The 24358-nt window shown below is 39.7% G+C and overlaps 1 protein-coding gene across 1 annotated transcript; it reads left to right on the forward strand.

Annotated features, from left to right (window-relative positions):
* Window positions 1–6961: 6961 nt before the first annotated feature.
* On the forward strand, window positions 6962–24290 carry glp2r (glucagon-like peptide 2 receptor). The gene is made up of 13 exons (XM_074619852.1): window positions 6962–7495; window positions 10524–10620; window positions 10708–10812; window positions 13023–13144; window positions 13274–13380; window positions 14239–14395; window positions 15173–15332; window positions 17261–17321; window positions 17417–17483; window positions 18778–18866; window positions 20400–20538; window positions 20632–20673; window positions 21223–24290. Exons 1-13 carry the CDS (start codon window positions 7400–7402, stop codon window positions 21589–21591), a joined length of 1611 nt encoding a protein of 536 aa, XP_074475953.1. The 5' UTR covers window positions 6962–7399; the 3' UTR covers window positions 21592–24290.
* Window positions 24291–24358: the final 68 nt, after the last annotated feature.

Consider the following 24358-nt stretch of genomic DNA (forward strand, 5'->3'; position numbering starts at 1 on the left):
TTACCATGGTAACTGACCCAGAGTTTAAGGGCGTTTTCATATTAGGTACGATTGATCCATACCGTGCCCGAGTACGATGCCCCCTCCCCCCCTCTCCACTCAGCTTTCACATTAGTAAAGTTGTTCCATTCCCAAGTACACTTGCGTCATCATCCATGTGTATTTGTATATGTTGATTTTAGTGGCGGAGCATCGTAAAACACTTCATTCAAACTTGACAGAAACAAAATAAAACTCACCAAAACCGTCGTCGTTAGTCTTTCCAACAATCACCAACTCTGGTTTGGTCGAAATAAACTCTTATTTCACAGAGTTAAGAGAGAGTGCTCTAAACGTTGTTCCCCTCCGCTGTCTCTCTCTCTCTCTCTCTGCCCGCTGAGCAGCTGAGCGTCTCTCGTCCTTTGGCGGCAGAGACCATTAAACCAGCTAAATAAAATAACAAACATCGCCAGACCCCATCGCCTACTATTGTTTATATTTTAAGAAACATCTCGCCGGCCTTCCTGCTTTATCAATCATAGCCCTAAAGACATAGATATGAAACAGTTTTAAATGTATACAGATTTCGGAGGAGACCGGCGGCGTTGAAAAAAGCCTGACCTTTCACAACTACTCCCTGACTGACTGCTAACGTTACTCGCGTTAACTTGCAGTTCGCTTCCGTGTTTCGGTACAGTTGGCTTTCACAGTCGCTGCATACGTTGATCCGTGCCCGAGTACGGTACGAGCATTCACGCTAATCAAACGAACTAGGATTTTGGGGACAAGTGGACTCGGATCCGGGCCCGGGTCACTGATGTGAAAGCACCCTAAGTCTTCTCTCTTTCTTGAACTGATAACTTTCTGGAGTTTCCCTCATCTCGGGGGTTAACTAACTCAGAGTTTTCACTTATCCCGCATTCTGAAACAGACCTCTGGAAGAAAACATGAACGCTTCGTCCTATTTAGAACGTAGAACAGGGTTTTGGTGCACACTGGTGGTCGAAACAACAAGTATTACAACAACAAACGGTGCTTGTGTGAGCTTTCATGAAAATGCGTTGCCGTGGCGTGGCGGAGAATTTACATGATTCGCCATTATACAACGAGCTGTTGTAACTCGACCGTACAGGACCGCCAGACCTGAGGACATCCAAGTGTTAATATTGAGTTAAAGTAACTGTGCCACCTACTGACCACAAGAATCATTCGCTTTAATTCGATGATATACAGCAACATAATGATAATAATGATAATGAAATCAGGCAATTCCAGGGACATGATTTTATTTCGGTCCATTTTTCTTGTTGTAGGCTTTAGATCTGCTCATTTTTATCAGTAAGCTTCCATTTTAATGGTCCCATATCGTGCTCATTTTCAGGTTCATACTTGTATTTTTTGTTTCTACAAGAACATGTTTACATGCTGTCATGTTAAAAAAAAACTTTATTTTCCTCATACTGTCTGGCTGAATATACCTGTATTCACCCTCTGTCTGAAATGCTCCGTTTTAGCACATTTCAACAGAATCGCAACGGTATTGCATTGGAATTGCGTTGCTAGGCAACAGTTTGGGTCCATATTTACTTCCTGTCAGCTGATCATATTTACATACACTGCAACAGGAAATAAACTGGGACACATTTAGAATGTTTACGTTTAAAACCGTGTAATGGTCTAAATATTGTATATTTGTGACATCACAAATGGACAGATATCCTAACAGCTTGTTTCAAACGCACAATTTCTGAATACGGTCTGTGTGTATTTCTCCTGATATTGAACGTTTTGATAGTTTACCAGTATTTATGTAACACCTAAACCTGCTTTATAATATAAAAGACATGAAAATCTCACTTTTTACAATATGGGACCTTTAAACTGGGAAAGTCATGGACAGTCACCAAGCAGGGAATCCCTATTGGTTGTGTCACGGGGAATGTAGGATCCAGTGTTTTTGGAGCTTTTTTTCTTTTTAATTGAAAGAACATTACAAGGCATAACAATTACAGAGCAAATAAGTAGTCTTCAATATTTCATCCATTTTTCTCTCCCACCCCCGACAATAAAGGAAATAACCAATATAACACTAATAGTTATAAGACTTAAGGCAGCAATGACACCAAAATTAGAAATACACTAGACACATGAAATAATACAACACATATAATATTCACATATATATATATATATATATATATATAAAACAAAAAAAAGATAAAAAAATGTACCTTTTATTCACCAGTTAAGTCAATTAAGAGTAAATATTTGTGTGACAATTTGTATTAGGTTTTGACTGGATAGGGACAAAATGATTTGTGAAAACCTGGAAAACGAAGTATACATCATGCCACTTTGATGTCTTTCTCCTCTGTGTTTCTGTTTTCTTAGAATCAGAAAGAAGACAGCGATTTTGCACAACTTTGGCCCTCGGGGGGTCGTTCCCCACGTCGACACGGTTGTGATGCTGTTATTTGGCTACAGAGCGATGCTGTGCCTGGAGCTGTGTCTGGTGTTGACCCAGGCAGACCGGTGGACAGGATGTTCCTGAGCGTTCCCGGGCTCCGGGCTCTCTCTCCGCGGCCCACGGCCTGTTTGTTTTTCTGGCTGAGAGCTGCCATTCACCCCCCACCCCCCCATCTCCTCCTGCCATCACTCTGCCTCAGCAAGAATGTAAACACATGGAGGATATACGTGCACATGTTCTGTACGTGCTATATATGCATGTATCCATGTACAATGTTTGCACAACACATGAGTGCAGATGTCAAAAAACTAAACAAATTTCTTGGCATCCTGTTGCACATGGATGAGAGTTTGGTCTACTAATCCTACTGTACTGATACTATTGGAGAGTAATGATGCAATGTTAGTGAATCCATGAAGCCATGACTTCACAATTACTGTCCTGTACTCACACATATTTCCTTGTCACTGAATGTTTTTACAGCTTCAACACCAGATCACCTCTTTACCGAGAAATGTTTGTACTCTTCACCTGAAAAATGGTCAAAGCTCCAACAACTCCCAAACAGACCGGAGACCCAAACAGTTTATGCACCAGCACCGCAACCTGTTTAACCTTCCACATAGCACCTGTCCTGTCCGCTAAACACTTCCAAACCCATTTGCAGAAATCGTAAACATTTGCAGCACTGTGTTTACCTAATATGTGTAAGGACACCACCCCCACACCCGGCCTGGACTGATGTGGGGAGCAGCAAGGAGATACACGCAGGCATGTTAATGTGGCTGACCTCTATCAACTTTCACTGGAAGTTCACTCCCTGGAGTTATGTCTATTTATTTATGTGGGCTGAGGTGAAATTTATGTAACACATTCACACAACAGATGGTCAATTTGACTGGTGGGAAAAAATTAAATATTATTATATTCTTATATTTCAACTTTATGAACATTTTCACCTGCTGTTTAAAAGTCAGAATAACCTGACCTTTAAAGGGACTGTTTGTAAGAATCAGAAAAGTCTTGTTAACAGCGACACCTGTGGCCGCGCTTGTGCTCACTCTACATAGACATGAACGAGCATCGGTCAAAACAGTGAGGCGACACATGTCAGCTAAAAGCACAATATCACTATATTTCAGCTGCTTGGCAGTAATGTTAGCTGACCAGACGAAGGTCTCTCCATGAATCAATGCTAATCCTTGTGTTGGCTTTTCCTGCCTCAGCCTCCCGACCGCGGCCGGAGGGAACAGGGGAGACGCCGGAGTTTTGGTCGGAGACGATAACGTTTCTCTCTGCGGAGCCCCGTCACTTCACAAGACACGGGAAACCTCTGTTGGTCTGGAGGAGCTGCAGCAGTTATTTCTGCACAAACGTCCACTGTACATTCACTAGATATTCTCAGAGCTAAACTAACTCTTCTGCAGTGTGGAGTGTGCGTGCATAAACGTGAGAGTGGAACGAAAGAGCGAGAGAGAACGAGTGCGGCAGAGGATCAGAGTACTCATGTGCGTTTTTGGTGCTTCCGTGTAGTTTGTGTTGGAGTATTGTCTGAACAGCGTAGCTGAAAATGGCCATGCCAGTTTTTCCTCTCTAAAATTTAGCCTAACTTTGGAGCGTTATTTAGCCTCCTTCCTGACATGGTAGCATGAAATTAGGATTCCTTAGGTTTTTTAGTTTCATATGATATCTGTAGCTTCACTCTAGTCCTAAAACTAAACCTGCTACAGCCTCTGAAAGACAGTAAAGTCGGTCGAGGTCCATTTCAGCATTGATTCATGGAGAGACCTTCGTCTGGTCAGCTAACATTACTGCCAAACAGCTGAAATATAGAGTGATATTGTGCTTTTAGCTGACGTGTGTCGCCTCACTGTTTTGAGCGATGCTCGTTCATGTCTATTAAGAGCGAGCACAAGCGCGAGCAACATGATGCTGACTTTCGTTGACTTAACGGCCACAGGTGTCGCTGTTAACAACACATTCTGATTCTTACAAACAGTCCCTTTAATGTAGCTTAAGCCACAGGGCCTTTAGAGGGCATTTACAGTCAAAAAAGAATCATGGTTTAGCAGGGAAAAGCAAAGAGCACCAAATATTCACTATATTACACCTCTTGAACTCAAAATGAAATCCTTATGATTGTCAGTCAAATAAGGGGAAAAGGCTAAATGGTTTGAAGACAAAAGCAGCATGCAATATGAAGAGGTAGCTAAAATGAACTGAAGGAGCAAACATCAGCGATGCATCATGTGGAATTGTAATAGGGTTTTTTTTTTATTACATGGTGATATAGTTTCCAAATGTCCCTGTGATATGGATGTGACAGAATCCATCGCAGTGAATAATATATAGAATATGATTGTGTTTCAGGACCTCACAGTGCACCAGCCATGCCATTAGTATTGACTGTGATTTACGAAAGAACCGGTGAACTTAAATGTATTTTCCAGCTCCCTAAGCATGAGACTATAGAGCTGTGACAGAGTCATACGTCCACATTGTGCCCCTAACCAACTAACAGACAGTAAAGATGAGTTTTAGAGCCGAGGGAAAATACATATATCAAACATTTTCATTCAAGGACACTTTGAAAATACTTTTATGGCAATAAAGCCATTTGAAGGAGACATGGCCTCAGGGTGTGGTATGGTGGACACGAAGGGAAGAAGAGGCTGAAGAGGAGGTAATATGAGAGTTCAATGCACCCATTTGAAACCCACGTAATGTTTTTGATGGGCGAAACCTCTCCCGAGGTTCCTGCTCTGTTAGGAGAGCTTATATTCATCAGAGCTTCATTAGATGGAAACGGTCATCTTTAAAGGGACTGTTTGTAAGAATCAGAAATGTCTTGTTAACAGCGACACCTGTGGCCGTTAAGTCAACGAAAGTCAGCGTTCTGTTGCTCGCGCTCATGCTCGCTCTACATAGACATGAACATAGTCTTCAATGATATTCATTTGGCTCAGCTAAGCTCTGTCTCACCCGCTTGCTTCTGTTGCTTTGGTGCATCAGCTCATTTTCCACAAATGTGATGAATGTTTCTCATTATTTTGAGATAGTGTGTCAAAATATTGAGATAGTGATTCAAAATATTGAGATGGTAAATCAGAACATTAAGATAAGTCAAAATATGGATAATGTTTCTCATTATTTTCAGATACTAAGTCAAAATATTGAGATGGTAAATCAAAATATTGAGATGAAAGTCAAAATATTGAGATAATGAGTGAAAGTATTGAGATGAAAGTCAAAATATTGAGATAGTGAGTCAAAATATTGATATAGTAAATCAAAATATTGACATAGTAAACCAAAATATTGAGATAGTAAATCAAAATATTGATACAGTAAATCAAAATATTGAGATAATGAATCAAAATGTTTGGATGAAAGTCAAAATATTGAGATAGTGAGTCAAAATATGGAGATGGTAAGTAAAAAATATTGAGATAGTGAGTCAAAATAATGATATAGTAAATCAAAATATTGAGATACTAACTCATTATTTTTGAGATAGTATCTCATTATAATGACTTGCAGCATCTTTTTTTTATCTCAGTGGCAGAAATGGGCTTCCATACTAAACAGAGCAAAAAGTAGAGTTAATATTGTACTTACATACCATGTACATGTGCATGTACATGTTGCTATCTGTTTGCTGGATGTAAAATAGGCAATTTTTTTGCTAGAATGTTATCCATATCAACTTTACATGGTGATACTATGTCAGATGTGCTCCTTTTTATGCTGCTTTAAAAACAAGTTAATGAAACAGTCAACTAATGATGTTGTTATTATTCCCACACTTCCATCCCTTCCTTTGTGGAAAAAAACGTTTATATGAAATAGTTTTCCCTGAAATATGTACTGAGACAGGCGTCATGCGGGGCACGAGGCTTGTGCAGGTAACTTTGGCTCCCTGCTCTCCCCATTTGCTTGCCTGTGTTTGGCTTTGAGTGCTGATAGTTTACACTAGGTCCCCATTAGTGTCAGCCATGCTGGCTGATGCTCAGTAACTGTGTGAGATAGCTAAACAGAAGGGAGGCGTCAGCGTCTTCCCTCTCTGTCTACAGTACAGGTGTTTTTTGCTGCTGTGTGTGTGTGTGTGTGTGTGTGTGTGTGTGTGTGTGTGTGTGTGTGTGTGTGTGTGCGTGCGTGCGTGCGTGCGTGCGTGCGTGCGTGCGTGCGTGCGTGCGTGCGTGCGTGCGTGCGTGCGTGCGTGCGTGTGTGTGCGTGCGTGCGTGTGTGCGTGTGCGTGTGTGTGCGTGTGTGCGTGTGTGTGTGTACTTCATCCATGTATTAGGATTTGTGCTCATAATGGCTACATTAGACCTATAGACAGTGTGCCCATTTGCTCCTGTGTGATCAATTTTCCTGGACAGCAAAGTTAGTCCAGTTATGTAGCTGGCCTTCCTCGGGCCTTATCTTGATTGGTTGGGGGAGGACGCAGCGGGAGAGGCGGTCTCTTGGGTGAGGATCCACAGGCGCTCTCAGTTGTCTATAGGGACTATGGATAGATCCACCTCCTCCTCAGCCTGAGAGGTCGCCACGGACAGTAGGACTGGAACTGGACTTCTTCATTGAGGATAACCTACCGAATTAAATCTATCATTAACATTTGTGGAAGACAAAGATCAGTTTATTGGAAGAACCAGCTTGGATTCTTTGAAAATAATTGGAAAAGATCAAGAAGATTTTGAGTAATTAAATGAAACTTGACAACTATCACACTAACTGGAGAACAAGAACAATTTCTGGTCTTGCAAACCAATCCTTCATCCAACAAATTCTCAATATTCTGGGGCTACCTGGTGCGACGAGGCGAAGAGAGCTAAGCGGAGATAAAACGAGGATGAGTGAGAGGCCTTGCAAAGTGCAGGGGTGAGGTATGAGGTTGCAAACCAGCTGAGAAACTAGAAAACCTGCTGCTTTCAATGTAAACACACAGTAACCATGCCAACCCCGCTGCCGACCTGGCACAAGAGGACCCGGACCACAGCCGGACACACGTTCCTGCGCTTATTCTTCTTTGTTATCTTCAACCTCCAGGTAAATTAATACTTAACACACACACATGCATGCACACACAAATTAGGCCTTTCAATTAACTTGTATTTAAGTCTTACTTAGCTTTGGACTTCACAGTGAGTCACAGTCAAAGGTGTCCAACACAGGTGGAATTATGCCTCATGGTCTCTAAAACTATAACATTTAATTTGAATCCTCTTAGTCCCTCAATAGACACGTTTTTGTCGTTTTTAGTTTTTTTGTCTAAACCTAAATAAGTTGTAGTTGTGTTGCCTAAACCTAAGGAAGTTGTAGTTGTGTTGCCTAAACCTAAAGAAGTTGTAGTTTTGTTGCCTAAACCCAAAGAAGTTGTAATTTTGTTTCCTAAACCTAAATAAGTTGTAGTTTTGTTGCATAAACCTAAAGAAGTTGTAGTTTTGTTGTCTAAACCTAAAGAAGTTGTAGTTTTGTTGCTTAAACCTAAAGAAGATGTAGTTGTTTTGCCTAAACCTAAAGAAGTTGAAGTTTTGTTGCCTAAACCTAAAGAAGTTGTAGTTTTATTGTATAAACCTAAAGAAGTTGTTGTTGTGTTGCCTAAACCTAAAGAAGTTGTAGTTGTGTTGCCTAAACTTAAATAAGTTGTAGTTGTGTTGCCTAAACCTAAGGAAGTTGTAGTTGTGTTGCCTAAACCTAAAGAAGTTGTAGTTTTGTTGCCTAAACCCAAAGAAGTTGTAATTTTGTTTCCTAAACCTAAATAAGTTGTAGTTTTGTTGCATAAACCTAAAGAAGTTGTAGTTTTGTTGTCTAAACCTAAAGAAGTTGTAGTTTTGTTGCTTAAACCTAAAGAAGATGTAGTTGTTTTGCCTAAACCTAAAGAAGTTGAAGTTTTGTTGCCTAAATCTAAAGAAGCCTTTTTGTTTGTTTTAAAAAATGTGACGTTTCATTCAATTTTATAACATGTTAGAACGTGTTGCTTTTAAGTTTCACTTTCACTTTTACAACGTAGTGGGTGTAATAGGTCCCTACTGACCCATATCTATGGTGCTTATAGCGACTGATAACACCTATTTAATGACCTGATAACAGTCGAATCGGGCGCCTTGTCTTGGTGGTACCGCTTTGGACGGAGTCTTGTCAAGACGAGCCTCAGCAAATTGAAGCATCCTCTGTGTGACATGAGAAATCTTTGTGACCCAGGTGGCGGATGAGCCACCGCAGGCAGCCAAAAAGGACACGGGGGTTTGTAGAGTTCAGCTGCTTCAGCTGCCAAGACAGGAAAGGTACTGTCCTCGGTCCTTACATTATAAATGACAGAGATAGCAGCTGTGGTCTGAAGTTTGCTTCTCAAATAAAGAAAATGCTAATTTGTTTCGTTAATGACAGGGCATTAAGGAATAATCATGATTTGTGACCATTAATTAATATGATAGCTGTCAAATACAATAACCTTTAGTCAGGGACACACCCACGGACTGACATCAACAATAAATAGAGAGGTTTGTTTGCGTTGCTGCAGACATGACACTGATGCAGAAAGCCAGGTTGATAAATTGCCTGCATCAATTACAGATTGCACACAGGTGAAAATGTCCCCTGTGTTAGTGAAGATGGTGCTTATTGAATACTCCCACCAAGTGGGTAAATACAAACACTGCAACATCCACTACATTCACCACATCCATTCAGGTGCAGATTGAAATGGATTGTACTATAACATTTTATAATTAATTTGATTCGATCAACTAATTTTATTTCATTAAATCAATTTTATACAGATAGGATTTCCACTCTCAAGTCAAGAAACATTTAGAAGTTATGATCATTAGTTCAGTTAAAATGTTGAGTTGACTGAACTTAAAGGTCCCATATTGTAAAAAGTGACATTTTCATGGCTTTTATATTTTAAAACAGGTTTAAGTTCTATATAAATACTGTGAAAGTATTGAAACGCTTAATCCACAGAGAAGTAAACACAGCCCGTATTCAGAAACTGAGCATTTGAAACAAGCCGTCAAGATTTCTGTCCATTTGTGATGTCACAAATCTACAATATTTAGACCATTTCAAAGTTTTAAATGTAAACATTCTAAATGTGTCCCAGTTTATTTCCTGTTGCAGTGTATGTGAATGACATCAGCTGACAGGAAGTAGATATGGACCCAAGCTGTTGTCTAGCAACGCAATTCCGTTGCAATTCCATTGAAATGCACTAAAACAGAGTGTTTCAGACATAGGGTGAATACATGTATATTCAAGCAGACATTAAAGCATGTAAACATGTTCTATTAGAAATCCAAAATACAAGTATGAGCCTGAAAATGAGCACGATATCCCCTTTAAAATTATGATTATTACCTCCGTCAAGGCCGAAGCCTAGGAAGGAGGTTATGTTTTCACCCGCATTGGTTTGTTGGTTTGTTGGTTTGTTGGTATGTTGGCTTGTTGGTTTGTCTGTTAGCAGGATTACTCCAAAAGTCGGGATGGATTTGAATGAAATTTTTTGGAGGGGTGAGGTGTGGCACAATGAACAATCCTTTAGATTTTGGTGGTAATCCGGGGGGGGTAGCGACGTACATGAAACCTGCCTTGGCAGAGATCTGCGCTCTCTGACTGCACTTCTAGTTACTTATTAGCATACTTTCCCCTTTCTTTCGATGGAAGCTTTTTCAGCATCTTTTTATACGCGTCTCAAATGACTCCCGTGTATCTAAATTTAACCAATGCGAACCTGCAGTATGTGAAGGATCCCATACTCTTTCTGTCCAAAGAATTTCTATCACAAATTGCAAATAATGTAATTAATTAGGAGGTCAAGCCTAATTACCAATTCCGGACAATACACGTAACTTTAAGGGATAACGTGCCACCTTTTATGTGGATGTCCAATCATCGCTGATGGTAAATGTAGTCCACCGAAGAAATAAATTCCCCAGTTTACAGTTTCCCCAGTTTGCTTATCTGATTTAGATCCTCTGTCCTACCAATACCCGTTACAATCTTTTATGTACACTTCAATGCCAGCATTCTCTTAAATGTAACTAATCTCTTACTTTTTTACATCCACATGCAGGTAACAGGCTCAGTGCTTGAAAGTCTGATAGCGAAACGGACCAAATACTTGGAGAACTGCAACAGCACTCTGGCAACAAGCGCATTCTCAGAAACTGGTGAGCCTCCTGTCAAGAGTTCTAACGTTAATGATCTTGATTGATTGTTATTACCTTTGTGAAAACTTGATTAATCTTGTTTTACAGGAGTCTTCTGTAAAGGAATGTTCGACAGATTTGTGTGTTGGCCCCATTCATCTCCTGGGAACGTGTCCGTCCCCTGTCCGTCGTACTTACCGTGGATTAGTGAGGGTAATGTTATGGTTTACCACTTCACTTCAAAAACAACTCATGTATGAGGTCACAAAAAGGCAATTTCTGAAGAAATTGCGATGTGAATGCTGGATGTTGAAAATCGGATACTGCACTGCATTGCTGGCTTTAAAAGTTGAATAATACAGATAATGTATGAAAGATGTCTAATATTTCAAGGTTTGTTGAAAAGCTGATGCTAAGCTGCATTGTTGGCTTTAAAAGTTGAATAACACCCATAATGTTTAAAAGTTGTATAAAACTTCTAATGTCTGAAAGATGTGGAAGGTTTTAAGGTTTGAATGGAGTACGAATCAGTAGAAAATACATGAAAAAGCAGCGAAAGCAGTATGAATAGTTGGATGAGTGGGAAAGGGATGAAGAATGCAAAATATAGGGTGAGCAAAGAAAGATGTTCAAATGGGAGTTTTAGAGCAAGTACTTAAATGAGCTTAAGTGTACTGAGAAGGATTCGAGGTTTCCTTAAACATCAGCGGAGGTCTAACGCCTGGCACACACAGGGAATGTCAGGAGCGCGTGGCGTCTGCGTGGCGTCTGCGTGGCGTCTGCGTGGCGTGGTGGCTGCGTGATTCACGCGTCAGGCGTTCACACCAGCTGTGTTTCAGCTGCGTTTCTGCTACTGCAGCTGCTGCCAGCTCTTTCTTTCTACATAGAGTTTGCCTTTTAATGGCCATTTCATTTCATTATAAATATCATTTATATTTATTTTAGAGAGAGAAAGGTTAAGAAACGTGTGGTAATTTGTAAATAATAGTAATAATTGACAATTAAAACAAACTCCATACTATATTCATTCATGGAGCTCTCCAAGTCACTGCATGTTCTAGAACACTGTCCGACACATATTTCAGAATAAAAGCCTTGTGTTAACAAATGAAGGAATTATGTCCACAGAAAAAACACTTGAGGGCTTTTATTTCAAAATGAAAGCAGGAAGTGTTGATTTAAACCCCTTACTTTATCAATTCATGGAGCTCTCTAAGTCACTGCATGTTTCACATCACTGTCCTGCACATATTTCAGAATAAAAGCCTCGTGTTAACAAATGAATGAATTCTGTCCACAGAAAAGACACTTGAGGGCTTTTAAATTGAAATAAAAGCAGGAAGTGTTGATTCAAAAATAAGTATTTACTTTTTTTACATGTCCATGACATATTCTACAGATAGACATCGAAACTGTAGTAATGTAGCTGATATGATGTCAATATACAGTCAATAGATCACTTTCACTGTCTGTTACAGCTGAGACGCGCGTGTGATGCACATGTGACGTGCGCGAGACGTGCGTCTCACGTGGGCAGGGTGGCTGCTCTCACCTGTTAACACAGACGCCGAAATAAAAAACAACAGGTAACGCAGCCGCCACGTGCTCCTGACGTTCCTGGTATGTCCCAGGCTTAAGTCCTGACAAAAGTTGAGCTATATGCACTTTCATTTTGAAATACTAGGGGAGAGACAGAATCTGACTGTCTGATGTCCATAGGGAGGTTATTCCATAAGAAGGAAATGGCCTTTTGGACTGCTGACTTGTTTTTTCGCTCTGGGGACAGACAGGAGCCCTGTATAGGCCCTTTTTACAGAAGCCATTTTTACATGTCATTGCAGGGTAAACACAGGTGTCATTACACAGGTTTAATTAATAACATTAATTACATATTATATTACATCATATTATATTATATTATATTAGGGTTACATTATTAATAACTTGTGGCCCTGTTCCATGTAGGTGGGCCAGGGCCCTGGTATTGTGCATGCTGGCTGACTGGAATGACTGTGACACACTTAATAGAATGGGACCATAATTACTTTGATTAATTACATATATGTTTACATTGCTATGACATGTCAAAATGGTTGCTGTGAAAAGGGACCAAAAGGACTCTGCCGAACGCTTTGATGACATTTTTATGTGTGTAGAGGCAAAAAGATGAGCATGGGATTAGGTTAGAAAACTGGTACTGTTTGCTGTTCTCCAGAAACTTTTGGTCTTGGTTAGCATGCCTATGGGGCAGTTGCTTGGAGTTCTTGTCATTTTCAGGCTCCTCGAGCCGAATCGTGCCAGTCTGTTTGATTACATAGTAATATGGCTGCGACCAGCACAAGATTTCCTACATTTTGACCTAAATGATGTATGAAGAGTGAAAATTGCATATCAATATCAATGTGTCTTTCAATTACCTGCAGACGACTCCAGGAGAGCACACCGAGAATGTTTAGAAAACGGGAGATGGCGACGGAGGGAGAATTCCTCCGAGCCTTGGAGGGATGAATCAGAATGTAAAGAAGACCATTACTTCAAAGACAAGGTGAGGAGGAGGAGGAGAGGAGGAGGATGTAAGATACACAGTTTCTGCTCCCCCCTAAGTGTTGGAGCTGAAAATGTCTCTCTTTATTACAAACATCTGAAGAGGTGTTGTTATTATTCTCTCCATCAGGAGGATGAAATGCTTCGCCAGACATCCCTCAGGCTCATCTCTGTCATTGGCTATTCCCTGTCCCTGTCCTCTCTCACACTGGCAACTCTCCTGATGGGCATGTTGAGGTCAGTGGCCGGGGGTGAAGGGGTTTCTGGTGGTCACGCAATCAAAATTGTACATTTTGTGTGGAGAAAGGGCAAAAAAAATTCAAATTCTACTTTATTACAAGTTGGATCTTATTTGCACTGCTTTGGTCCTCATTTCTCTCCTTTATGATAACATTATATATATACTCACCAAACTAAGTACAGAGATCTGAGGAAACGGTGGCAACAAGGATGTGAAGTTTGACTTGCAGTTCAAGGATTATCTTTATCTTACAGTCATGTTTGAGTTGTAAAAGTGTAATGCCAATGGTGCATTATTACAAAAACAGGTCTATTGTGGGTCTCAGAGAGTGGTCTAAAACTCCAAAGAGTACATGTAATAGTTTAAAAGTGATACATTTTAATCTGTAAAATGTGTGTGTTAAAAAGTGCGTTGCTAAATTTAAAAATTTGTAATCTGCAAATTAAGTCAAGTCATGTGTTCAATATTTCAAAGTACCTGCATCTGTACATAGGTCTTGTTTTGTTTTTGTTTTTTCTTTTCAATTTCATTACAATGTGATGAAATTGGAGATGTACAGTCCTGAAAGCAGTATTAAAGCCACCGTTTAGTCATTCTGATAGACAATCAATAAGGTATGGGACAGATTCACCAGCTTTAGAAAGAGGAGGCACAAAGAGACATTTACAAGACTATGAAGATGATAAATCCTTATAAATGACATTGTAAAAGACAGGAACTGCTTCCTGTAGTATGCATGATCCTTTTTCATCCCCTCTTATGACATAACATATACCCTCAGTAATGCTTTTACAGTAGCGCAGGACGCATGGATCAATGCCTTCCCTTAAATTGCTTCTGTATCTGCTTACCAGGAAGCTCCACTGTACCAGGAACTACATTCACATGAATCTGTTTGTGTCGTTCATCCTGAGAGCCACGGCTGTCATCTCCAAGGAAATCGTATTATACGTCATGTATTCCAAGCTACCCAAGGACGACCCTGGATGGAACTCCTACTCGAGCTCTGCGGTATAAAAAAACATTCTTATTATTCACATATTAGCAGATACGTGAGAACCTGGCTTTTCTTTTTTTGGGGGGAAAATTCTTTCCAATTTTAACATAACAAACATTACACCGGTGCCATAATATTAAAAAAATGATATCTTACATTTAACATTTAATATCAACATATACACATCGCTTCCCACTCCCACACAGAGACAGGTCCAGCCTTCTTCCCACCCCGAGAGGTAAAGTTACAGAAAAAATAACATAAAAATATGTTTTTAAATAATTGAATTAGTTAGTTAGAATTAAAAGTAAAAAGTACAGCAATAATATAATTCATGGTTGTAAGATAGAAACCTTAAATTAATTAATTAATTAATTCAATAAATGTAGAAAAAAAGAAAACAGCACATAGAAAATAATAATTAAGTAAATACCATAGAAAGGTTAGGTTAAGAAGATTCTATATAAGTGATCAATGGATCCCATATCCTATAGAAAAGCTGTGGGCTGCCTCTTATAGCATAGGTTATTTTTTCCAAGGGAGCACATGGATTTACCTCATTAATCCACTGAGTGATATCAGGGGGATCCTCATGATTCCACTTAGATGTGATACATCTATTGGCAGCCGTGATTGCCAGGTTAACAAAACCCCTTATCCTCTGAGAGGGAAGATTCAGATCGGTGAAGTCCCCCAACATAGTAATCACAGGGGGAAAGAGATATTTTCCTCCAAAGCAGTTTGAATCAGCCAAACTATTTGCAACACTAATAAAACATATTTCTCAACAGATAGCGTTGATGTGTAAATTCTCCAAAGTGTGCATGGAGTACTTTGTGGCCTGTAACTACTTCTGGCTCTTGGTGGAGGCCATTTTCCTCCACATGCTGCTCTTCACAGCTGTGCTGACCAAGAGACGTCTGCTGAAGAAATACATGCTGCTAGGATGGGGTAAGCCCAACACATCCTCACTGCCAACACATCAAATACCGCCGCTTGGTCAGTGGCCCAACCAGGGAATGAAAGTAGCACCTGCCACCTGCCAAATACAGGCTAAATGTTGGCTGTGGCAGGTGAAAATTTCAGGTCACCTGCCACCATGGCAGACATGTTTTCCTTATATTAGGAAATATTATTCTTAAAAAGCAATTCCAAAGCCTAACTTAAATATATGGTGACACTTAATTTTACAGATCCACAAATGTAACTGTAATTAGGTGATAATTAGCAAGTAATTTCTAAATTTCTTTGGAATTACTGCCAAATTACCCCAATATTACCAATACATTTATTGAAAATTACTTTATTTAATAATTATATTCCGCTATTTCTCAATAGCTGGTAATTTATTTAATACATTTCCAAGAAAAGAATTTAAAGTTAATTGATATGCTTTATTTCCATGTATGCTGGTAAATAGATAATTATTAGCAAATAACTTCTTTGAAATTTCTTTAAAAACTCCCTGAAACATGACATCAGCTACCAGGTTATATCTGTGTCGACAATAAGTCACACAATGGTGAGATTTGTGTCTGATCAGAAGTGTCTTCTATTAGTTTTGGTTTTCCACCTCCGATGAAGAGCAGCGCCTAAGGGCCCTATTTTAACGATTATATACTATTTTAGTATATGATTATTAAATCAGTAATTGGCAGTAATTCCAAAGAAATTTAAATTATCACCTAATTACCATGAAATTTGCGGACCTGTAAAATGAAATGTTACCAAATATAGTCATGGATTAAGGTTACATGATATTCCATAATTCTACAGTCTGGTACCACTGACTCAGTGTTTACAATTTTAAAGCATTCTACCTAGATTTCAGAAGTGGCAGACAAAAAAACATGAGTGGCCGGTAGAAATGTGACCTGCCACAGTGGCAGGTGAGGAAAAAGGTGAATTTCAGACCCTGGGCCCAACGCTTCAAACTATGACGTATCCCTCTCGTGTCACTTTTGGGAGGGTCAGGGCACAGCGTGTCACTTTCCGCCCGTTACGTGCATAGCGTCAGTTCAAAAGAAACTTCTGTGTTTACAGGAACCACACAGTTTCCGTTTGTTACATGCATACAGTTTTACTTTGTTTTTTAGGTTTATTTACGCAACAAAAGTACTTGGTTAGGCTTACACCGTGTCCTAACTGGATGCGACGCGAGCGAGCGTCAGCGACAAAATCAGCTTGATTACACAGTTTTTCTATTGGAGTGTCTTAACTAGCCGCAAGCGACGTGACGTTTTGAGCTGAACCTTTGGTGGACACCCTGTTCCTATTTATTTCTGTCGCTTGCATTGAGAGCGCCGCAACATGGACGAGGAACGGCTGATTAGTTTATATAAAATGAGGATGCAAACGAGGATATTAACTTGATTATTGTCACTTTGAGCACGAGCATTGAAGCTCGCGGTTATGTGCGTAGTGTCCGCCAGAGAAAAATTAAAGGTCTCATATCGTGCTCATTTTCAGGTTATTTCTGCACAAACGTCCACTGTACATTCACTAGATATTCTCAGAGCTAAACTAACTCTTCTGCAGTGTGTAGTGTGCGCGCATGCACGTGAGAGTCGACCGAAAGCGCGAGAACGAGCGCGGTGCGTGAGTGAAGGCAAGCAGGATGAAAGTCCTGTTTGTTTGACCCATCCAACTTCCCCTCCCGCCCGCCCTAAGTGGACTATCTCACACTTTATACTACATCAGTTTCCTCTGACTGTCTAATAATGACGCAGATGGATTTACATTGGGGTCAGATTAAAACCTGGTATAGACGCTAAAGGGTGGCTTGGTGCGTCAACATCACATGCCGAAGGGAACTGACCAAGCGGTAGTATTTAAACATGTTAAACATAATTAAACATGTTGCATGTTATGCTTTTCAGGAACACCTATTTTGTTTGTAACACCATGGACAGTGGTCAAGATTGTATATGAAAACACAGAGTGAGTATTTACTTACATACTTCACAATGAATCAAGTAAACTAATACAAATGTTCTCCATTTCTTGACTTTTTTAAACTCCTTTTTATTCCTAAGATGCTGGTCGATTGTGAACAGATGGTTCTGGTGGATAATAAGGGGACCGATTACTTTATCGGTGCTGGTAAGTGAAGTTTCTGAACCAGTCCTTGCAAGCCTTTCTAAGAACCACAGTACAGTTATTCAACCTGATGTTCATGTTAAGTTACAGAAACATCACGACGCTCCTGTGAGTCTTGTAAATGTCACTCTGATTTCATACTGTGTCTAACACTCCCTGTCTTGTGAGGGCATGTGAGATAGAAGCTGATGTATACTGTAGTAGTCACAAGCATGAGTACTAATTTCTCAGTGTATAAATTTGCATTGAGGGCTGTGTATTGGCAAGAATCTGGCGATACGATACGTATCATGATACAGGGGTTACGATTCAATATATTGCGATACTGTAAGCAAGGCGATATATTGTGATTTTTTTATCTAGTTTTAGGAAAACTGTCATAGTATAAAGAACACACCATCATATGCAAAAAAATCTGGTTAAAAAAAGTTAACTTTTTTGTGCAATCAGAACAGTGGGATTTGCATTTATCACAGTAACTGTAACATCCAACATCACTTTGAGATGGCACATACACTGAGAGGGTGCATATCTTTGCAAATTAAATAAAGTATTGAGTTAATCTTTGTATTTAAACATATTGATTAAAGGTCACATATTGTAAAAAGTCAGATTTTCATGTCTTTTATATTATAAAGCAGGTTTAAGTGCTATATAAATACTATGAAAGTATCAAAATGCTCAATCCACAGATAAATACACACAGCCTGTATACAGAAACTGTGCGTTTGAAACAGCCGTCAGGATTTCTGTCCATTTGTGATGTCACAAATCTACAATATTTAGACCATTTCACAGTTTTAAACGTAAACAATCTAAATATGTCCAAGTTTATTTCCTGTTGCAGTGGATGTGAATGACATCAGCTGACAGGAAGTAAACATGGACCCAAGCTGTTTCCTAGCAACGAAATTCTGTTGCCATTTCGTTGAAATGCACTAAAATGGAGCGTTTCTGATGGAGGGTGAATACAGGTATATTCAGACAGAAAGTATGAGGAAAATAATGTGTTGTTTGAACATTAAAGCATATAAACATGTTCTAGTAGAAAGCCAAAATACAAGTATGAACCTGAAGATGAGCATGACATGTCCCCTTTAAAAATTGTTACAGTGTTTTTGAGAATCGATATAGTATCACAAAATACATTGTTGCGATATTTGATTTTTTTTAAATATTTTCTTACACCCCTAATTCTCAGATGCACATTTTCATGTGAATTTAGTCTCGTCAGCCACGAAGTATTTTGTTTTATCGGATGCATTTCCATTAAATCTCCCCTGGATGTGTGTTGCAGGTCATTTTCTTCATATTCATCAAGATTCTGATGCTGCTGTTGTCCAAGCTGAAAGCAGATCAGGTGAAGTTTACAGACTACAGATACAGGTATTCTTTCCTGCCCTGACTCACTGCTTCCAAATCCACATGTCAGGAAACATGTTTGACCTTGAGAGAGCCATTTCATAAGTGATAGATAGATAGATAGATAGATAGATAGATAGATAGATAGATAGATAGATAGATAGTAACTTTATTGATCCCGAGGGAAATTCAAGAAGTGAAGTCAAGTGGTGTCTTTAAACAGTACAGCAGGTTCCTGGTTAAACATTTAAATGTCAATCACTCCCATGTACAGCACAAATTCAAATGTCATGCCTTTGAAGCCCCCCTCCAGTGTATTTTGGCATTTCTATGATATTTCATATTTATTTGAATCATTTCCTGACTAAGTTGATCAGCCACACTGTGGCACAAATAACTTCATTTTGTGCTCAAAATTTAAAAAAGACGGTTGTTGGTAAAATGAGAATATGACGTATAGCAGAAGCTGCAGGTCAAAGGTCACGCTCCAAGCTTGTTCAGGCGCTCGTTTGAGTCTGAGCAGCAAAAGTCTGCTTATCTGTCTGTCAGTTTCTAGTTAGTTAGCTAGTTAACTGTAGTTAGCTAGCCCAAGTTGTTGCATTAGCTAACTGAGAGTTTTCATTTTATTTTTTAGTTTCCTCCACCTTACTTAGTGTGTTTATTTTCACAATGGCATTTGTGTGCACGGTGAACGGCTGCAGTCAACGCAGTGAATTACACAAAATCCCACCGACAGAATCAACATAACACACCGACTGTCTCTCTCATTCGCTCTCTTCTTTACCGTCTCCTCCTGCTGGAGATAAATTAACGGAAAACATCTGATGCTGTTTTGGAGGTTTGCCGGCCTCTAGCAGGTCAGAATGACGGGGAGCACAACTTTCCGCCCAAAAGAAAACACAAGAAAAGTCCCGTTAGAGAAATAAACGAATCACAGTGCAGCCCGGTGTCGGTGCTGGAGCTGAGGGGAGAATGGCCGGTTTTAGCACCGCCAAAACATCCCGAAACAGCATTTCAAACGGCGGACCTCGGCAACATGCCTATCCGTCCTCCGGTGAGCCGTGGCCGGCGTGCAGCGGTGCGGCTCCTCGGTGCAGCAGCAGCTAGACGGCCGCCTCGCCAGGAGGAGACGGTGAAGAAGAGAGAAAGAGAGAGATAGAGTCGGTGTGTTGTGCTTATTCTTGTCTAATTTGTGGTCTGATGAACAGTAAGTTCATCTAAACTGGTTTCATCTAAACTGGGTTGAAAAACGATGCAATCTGGTTGCCATGGTAATGAATTACATCTGACCCCCATTCTCTGTTTGAGAAAGAACGTTAACCAAAAAACAGGAAGTAAAACTGTCTGGAGGGGGGCTTTAAGCTCTGGCCTCTTTACCATTAATGTCACCACTGGAGTGAAGCTCATGCATACATTTACAAAGCTTTACTTTGTTCCCTATTTTGTCCTTTGGACCTTGAATCATGCGTCAGTATAAATGTTGCAAACCTTTTACTTGTATGTGTCCTAACAGTCTATAATTATGCTTCTCTGTATGTTTTTGTTTATGCCCTTCAGCTTGGCCAGAGCAACACTGGTACTGATTCCTCTGCTGGGAATCCATGAAGTGGTCTTCACTGTGCTGATAGATGAATGTATAGAGGGCAGCAGTCGCTACGCCAGGAACTTCATCAACCTCACCCTCAGCTCCTTTCAGGTAACACCTGTAAAGTTCAAACATACATACATGGCAAGTCATTTTGTTATAAATCCACATTAACCATAATTTGTAATGTGTAACCTTTTTCAGGGATTCTTGGTTGCTGTGCTGTACTGTTTTGCTAATGGAGAGGTACATTTATTCTGTATGTACTGTAATTTTTCTAAACTTAAAGAAGTTGTAGTTTTGTTGCTTAAACCTAAAGAAGTTGTAGTTTTATTTCCTAAATCTAAAGAAGTTGTAGTTTTTTTGTCTAAACCTAAAGAAGTTGTAGTTGTGTTGCCTAAACCTAAAGAAGTTGTAGTTTTGTTGCTTAAACCTAAAGAAGTTGTAGTTTTATTTCCTAAACCTAAAGAAGTTGTAGTTTTGTTGCCTAAACCTAAAGAAGTTGTAGTTCTGTTGCCTAAACCTAAAGAAGTTGTAGTTTTATTGCCTAAACCTAAAGAAGTTGTAGTTTTGTTGCCTAAAGCTAAAAAATTGTAGTTTTGTTGCTTGAAGCTAAAGAAGCCTTTTTGTTTGTGTTCAAAACGCGTGTTGCTTTTAAGTTTCACTTTTACAACCTAGTAGGTGTAGTAGGCCCCTACAGACCCACATCTATGGTGCTGATAGCAACTGATAACGCCTATTTAATGGCCTGATAATGGTATAACTGGTGACACATTTCTTTATGCTGGAATTTAGGTCCAAGCTGAACTGAAGAAGCGCTGGCAGCTTTTCCTGTTCACCAACCACTTCCAGCTCACGAGCTGTTTTCGGAGTGTGCCCCTCAAGCACCTGTGGAAGTGCACTCGAGGGCGCCGTCCACCGCGCTCTCAGCAGAGTGACTCCTACGACGAGGGTGGCCCTTCCAGAACACATCCGCACCTGCTTCAGGTGGCTGTACATGGAGGAGATGTAGGACTTGGATTTGGAGAAGTTAGAAGTCAGGGACTGAGGGGCTGTGATACAACAGGGCTTGAATTTCTCACCAGGAAGAGCCTGTCCAGTAGTGATGGAGAGATGACGCTCGGGGAGACCATGGAGGAAATTCTGGAGGAAAGCGAGTTCTGATCACCTTTAGCTTGTTGACTACTTTTATCACCTGAGATGGATGGGTTATTGACGAGCTGCCCCATTTTTGTATCAGTTGGTTTGTGATAATTTGATTAATTGCAAATTTGTTATGGTACTTAATATAAGTGCATGTTTTCATATTGCAGTGCAACACCAACTGAATTGGGTCTTGTTGCCCTGTAGATGGGCCCTGTGTTAAGTCTAGACCTTCATTATTGTTTTCATTGTGCTCATAGGGTGTGTATTCCCAAATAAAGCCACCCTTATAGTTGACACATGCAGACAACCTAAAGGGCTGGTTTCACCCAAGCCCCCAGGCTTGTTGATCCCAACTTTCGTAGTGGCCAAATGGCGGTACTGCAGCTACCGTGATGCCAAACAGACTTTTTCCCATAGACTTACATTGGGGAAAAGACGTCTGTAACTCAGCGGATCATTTTTTCTGAGGTGAAATCAACTTCCCAGTACGAACACTCTAATAGCCCTTATTTAAAAAAATAAGTTTTAAAGTTGTAAAACACAAATAGCCAAATCCAGAGTTATTTCCTTCCTCTGTTCATGTGAGTGAGACCCAGATCGAGGCCGGAGCGTGACGTTGGGATGCCGTGACCGAGTCATGTGACCGAGTGGACGCTACTGCGCATGTTCCATGTGCCCAAGGTCCGGGTACTTTTCCAGACGGAAGTCAAGCCATTTTGTCTTCATGCGCCACTGAGCAACTTTCATAGGAATGACCGGGGCCCCGCCTCCAACGCTGTGTCCAGTTCCTTTAATACATCCATGGTTTCACCAGAAAGTCCCTGTGGAATAGGCCGTGATGGAGGCTTGATGAATACTCACATGGATAGTTGGTGAGCTAACTGTCAGTTAGCAAGCTCATTAACTTGGTCGCTATAGTGGGACGATGTCACATTGTATATATTTAAGATATGTATTTGTACCATCAACTCCTGTCTAAAATCTACAACAGAGGAGGGTAAAATAAAATTGGATGGTGCCCCCTCCCCAGTTTTGAACTCTCTTGCCCTATTTTTTTCAAAGTTCAGCATTGTCAGGGCGGTTTGCATCGGTCATAGCCACACATTTCTGTATCAAAATTCACCAAAGTTGAATTGGACACAATTGGGTTGCCACTGTTTTCCAGGAAGTAACATCTTTTTTTCCAGGATGTGTAAGTTTCCATTTCATTGGATGTTTAATGTGAGCTTGGAGACAACAGGGTAGATACACTGCACCGTGTGTACGAGGTTTGAGTGTGTGGGGAGGGGTTCCACAAACCTGGGGCCTCCTAACAGGTTAATCCATCCATGCCTTCTCGTTCCTCATGGTGATGGAATTTCTGAAACATCATGCAATTTAGGGAGGTATACTTCAAACTGGGAATGTTGAGAATTCTAACAATTCTCTGGGAATATAAGGGGAGTTTCAGAAACTGGGTCACTTGAATTAAATTAAATGAATTTCATGCATTTTACAACGTTTAGTACATATGAATTGCATTTGATCAATTGTAACAGACACCAGACAATACTAAAATGTTTACTGTAGATTTAAAGGTCCCATATTGTAAAAAAGTAAGATTTTCTTGTCTTTTATTATAAAGCAGGTTTAAGTGCTATATAAATACTGTTACACTATCAAAACGCTCAATATACGGAGAAATACACACAGCCCGTATTCAGAAACTGTGCGTTTGAAACAAGCTGTTGCTAGGCAACAGCTTGAGTCCATGTTTACTTCCTGTCAGCTGATGTCATTCACACACACTGCAACAGGATATAAACTGGGACACATTTAGAATGTTTATGTTTAAAACCGTGTAATGGTCTAAATATTGTATATTTGTGACATCACAAATGGAAAGAAATCCTAACGGCTTGTTTCAAACACACAATTTCTGTATACGGGCTGCGTGTATTTCTCCGTATATTGAGCGTTTTGATAGTTTAACAGTATTTTATATAGCACTTAAACCTGTTTTATAATATAAAATATGTGAAAATCTCACTTTTTACAATATGGGACCTTTAAAGACATTTTTTGGAAGACTATCTTTTTTTTAAAATTCAGGCCAATCATTTGATTTATTCAGAGGAAACGGTTATCTTTGATGAGTGCTCTACAGTTACAGCATAAACATACAATGAATTTCATACAATTGTAAGCATATAATGTACACTTTTCATATTTGTACGTACAGTAAACCTCACAGCGAACCTGATACTATACAAATGCAACACCATTGTTAAGCATTTTTTTCACAAATTTGTGTTTTATTTACCATGTAAAATATAATACAACAATATAACTGACCTGACATAGTAGGCTATGTCTGAAATGATGTCTGGTGAATGAATGATGAAAGATGAAATGATGAATGTCTTGAATGAAACAATATTCCATACAATGCAGCCACAAAGAAAACATTCTATAAAAATTATATTAAAAATTATCATTAGTACAATAACAGTACATATGTTACAATTTGTTGATGTTAATAGTGATGTTTTATATCAAGTTTTCAGAATGTATTTTACAATATACAATTTGCCTCATTTTGAAAGTTACTGTAATTGTATTAATAATTATCTTTTTTTTTCAAAGGTCTGTTTGAGGTTATGTTGTATAGAATGTTGTGTTTATGGCCGTATGTGGCTTGCCATTTACGTGAAAAAATTAAAGCTGTTTTAAAGTGTTTTTGTGCTTCACCACTATATTCACATGTATTATCCTTGACAACATAGTAGTGCTTGTTCCAGATAGG

This window comes from Sebastes fasciatus, chromosome 20 (assembly GCF_043250625.1).
Source record: "Sebastes fasciatus isolate fSebFas1 chromosome 20, fSebFas1.pri, whole genome shotgun sequence".
NCBI classification, from domain to species: domain Eukaryota; kingdom Metazoa; phylum Chordata; class Actinopteri; order Perciformes; family Sebastidae; genus Sebastes; species Sebastes fasciatus.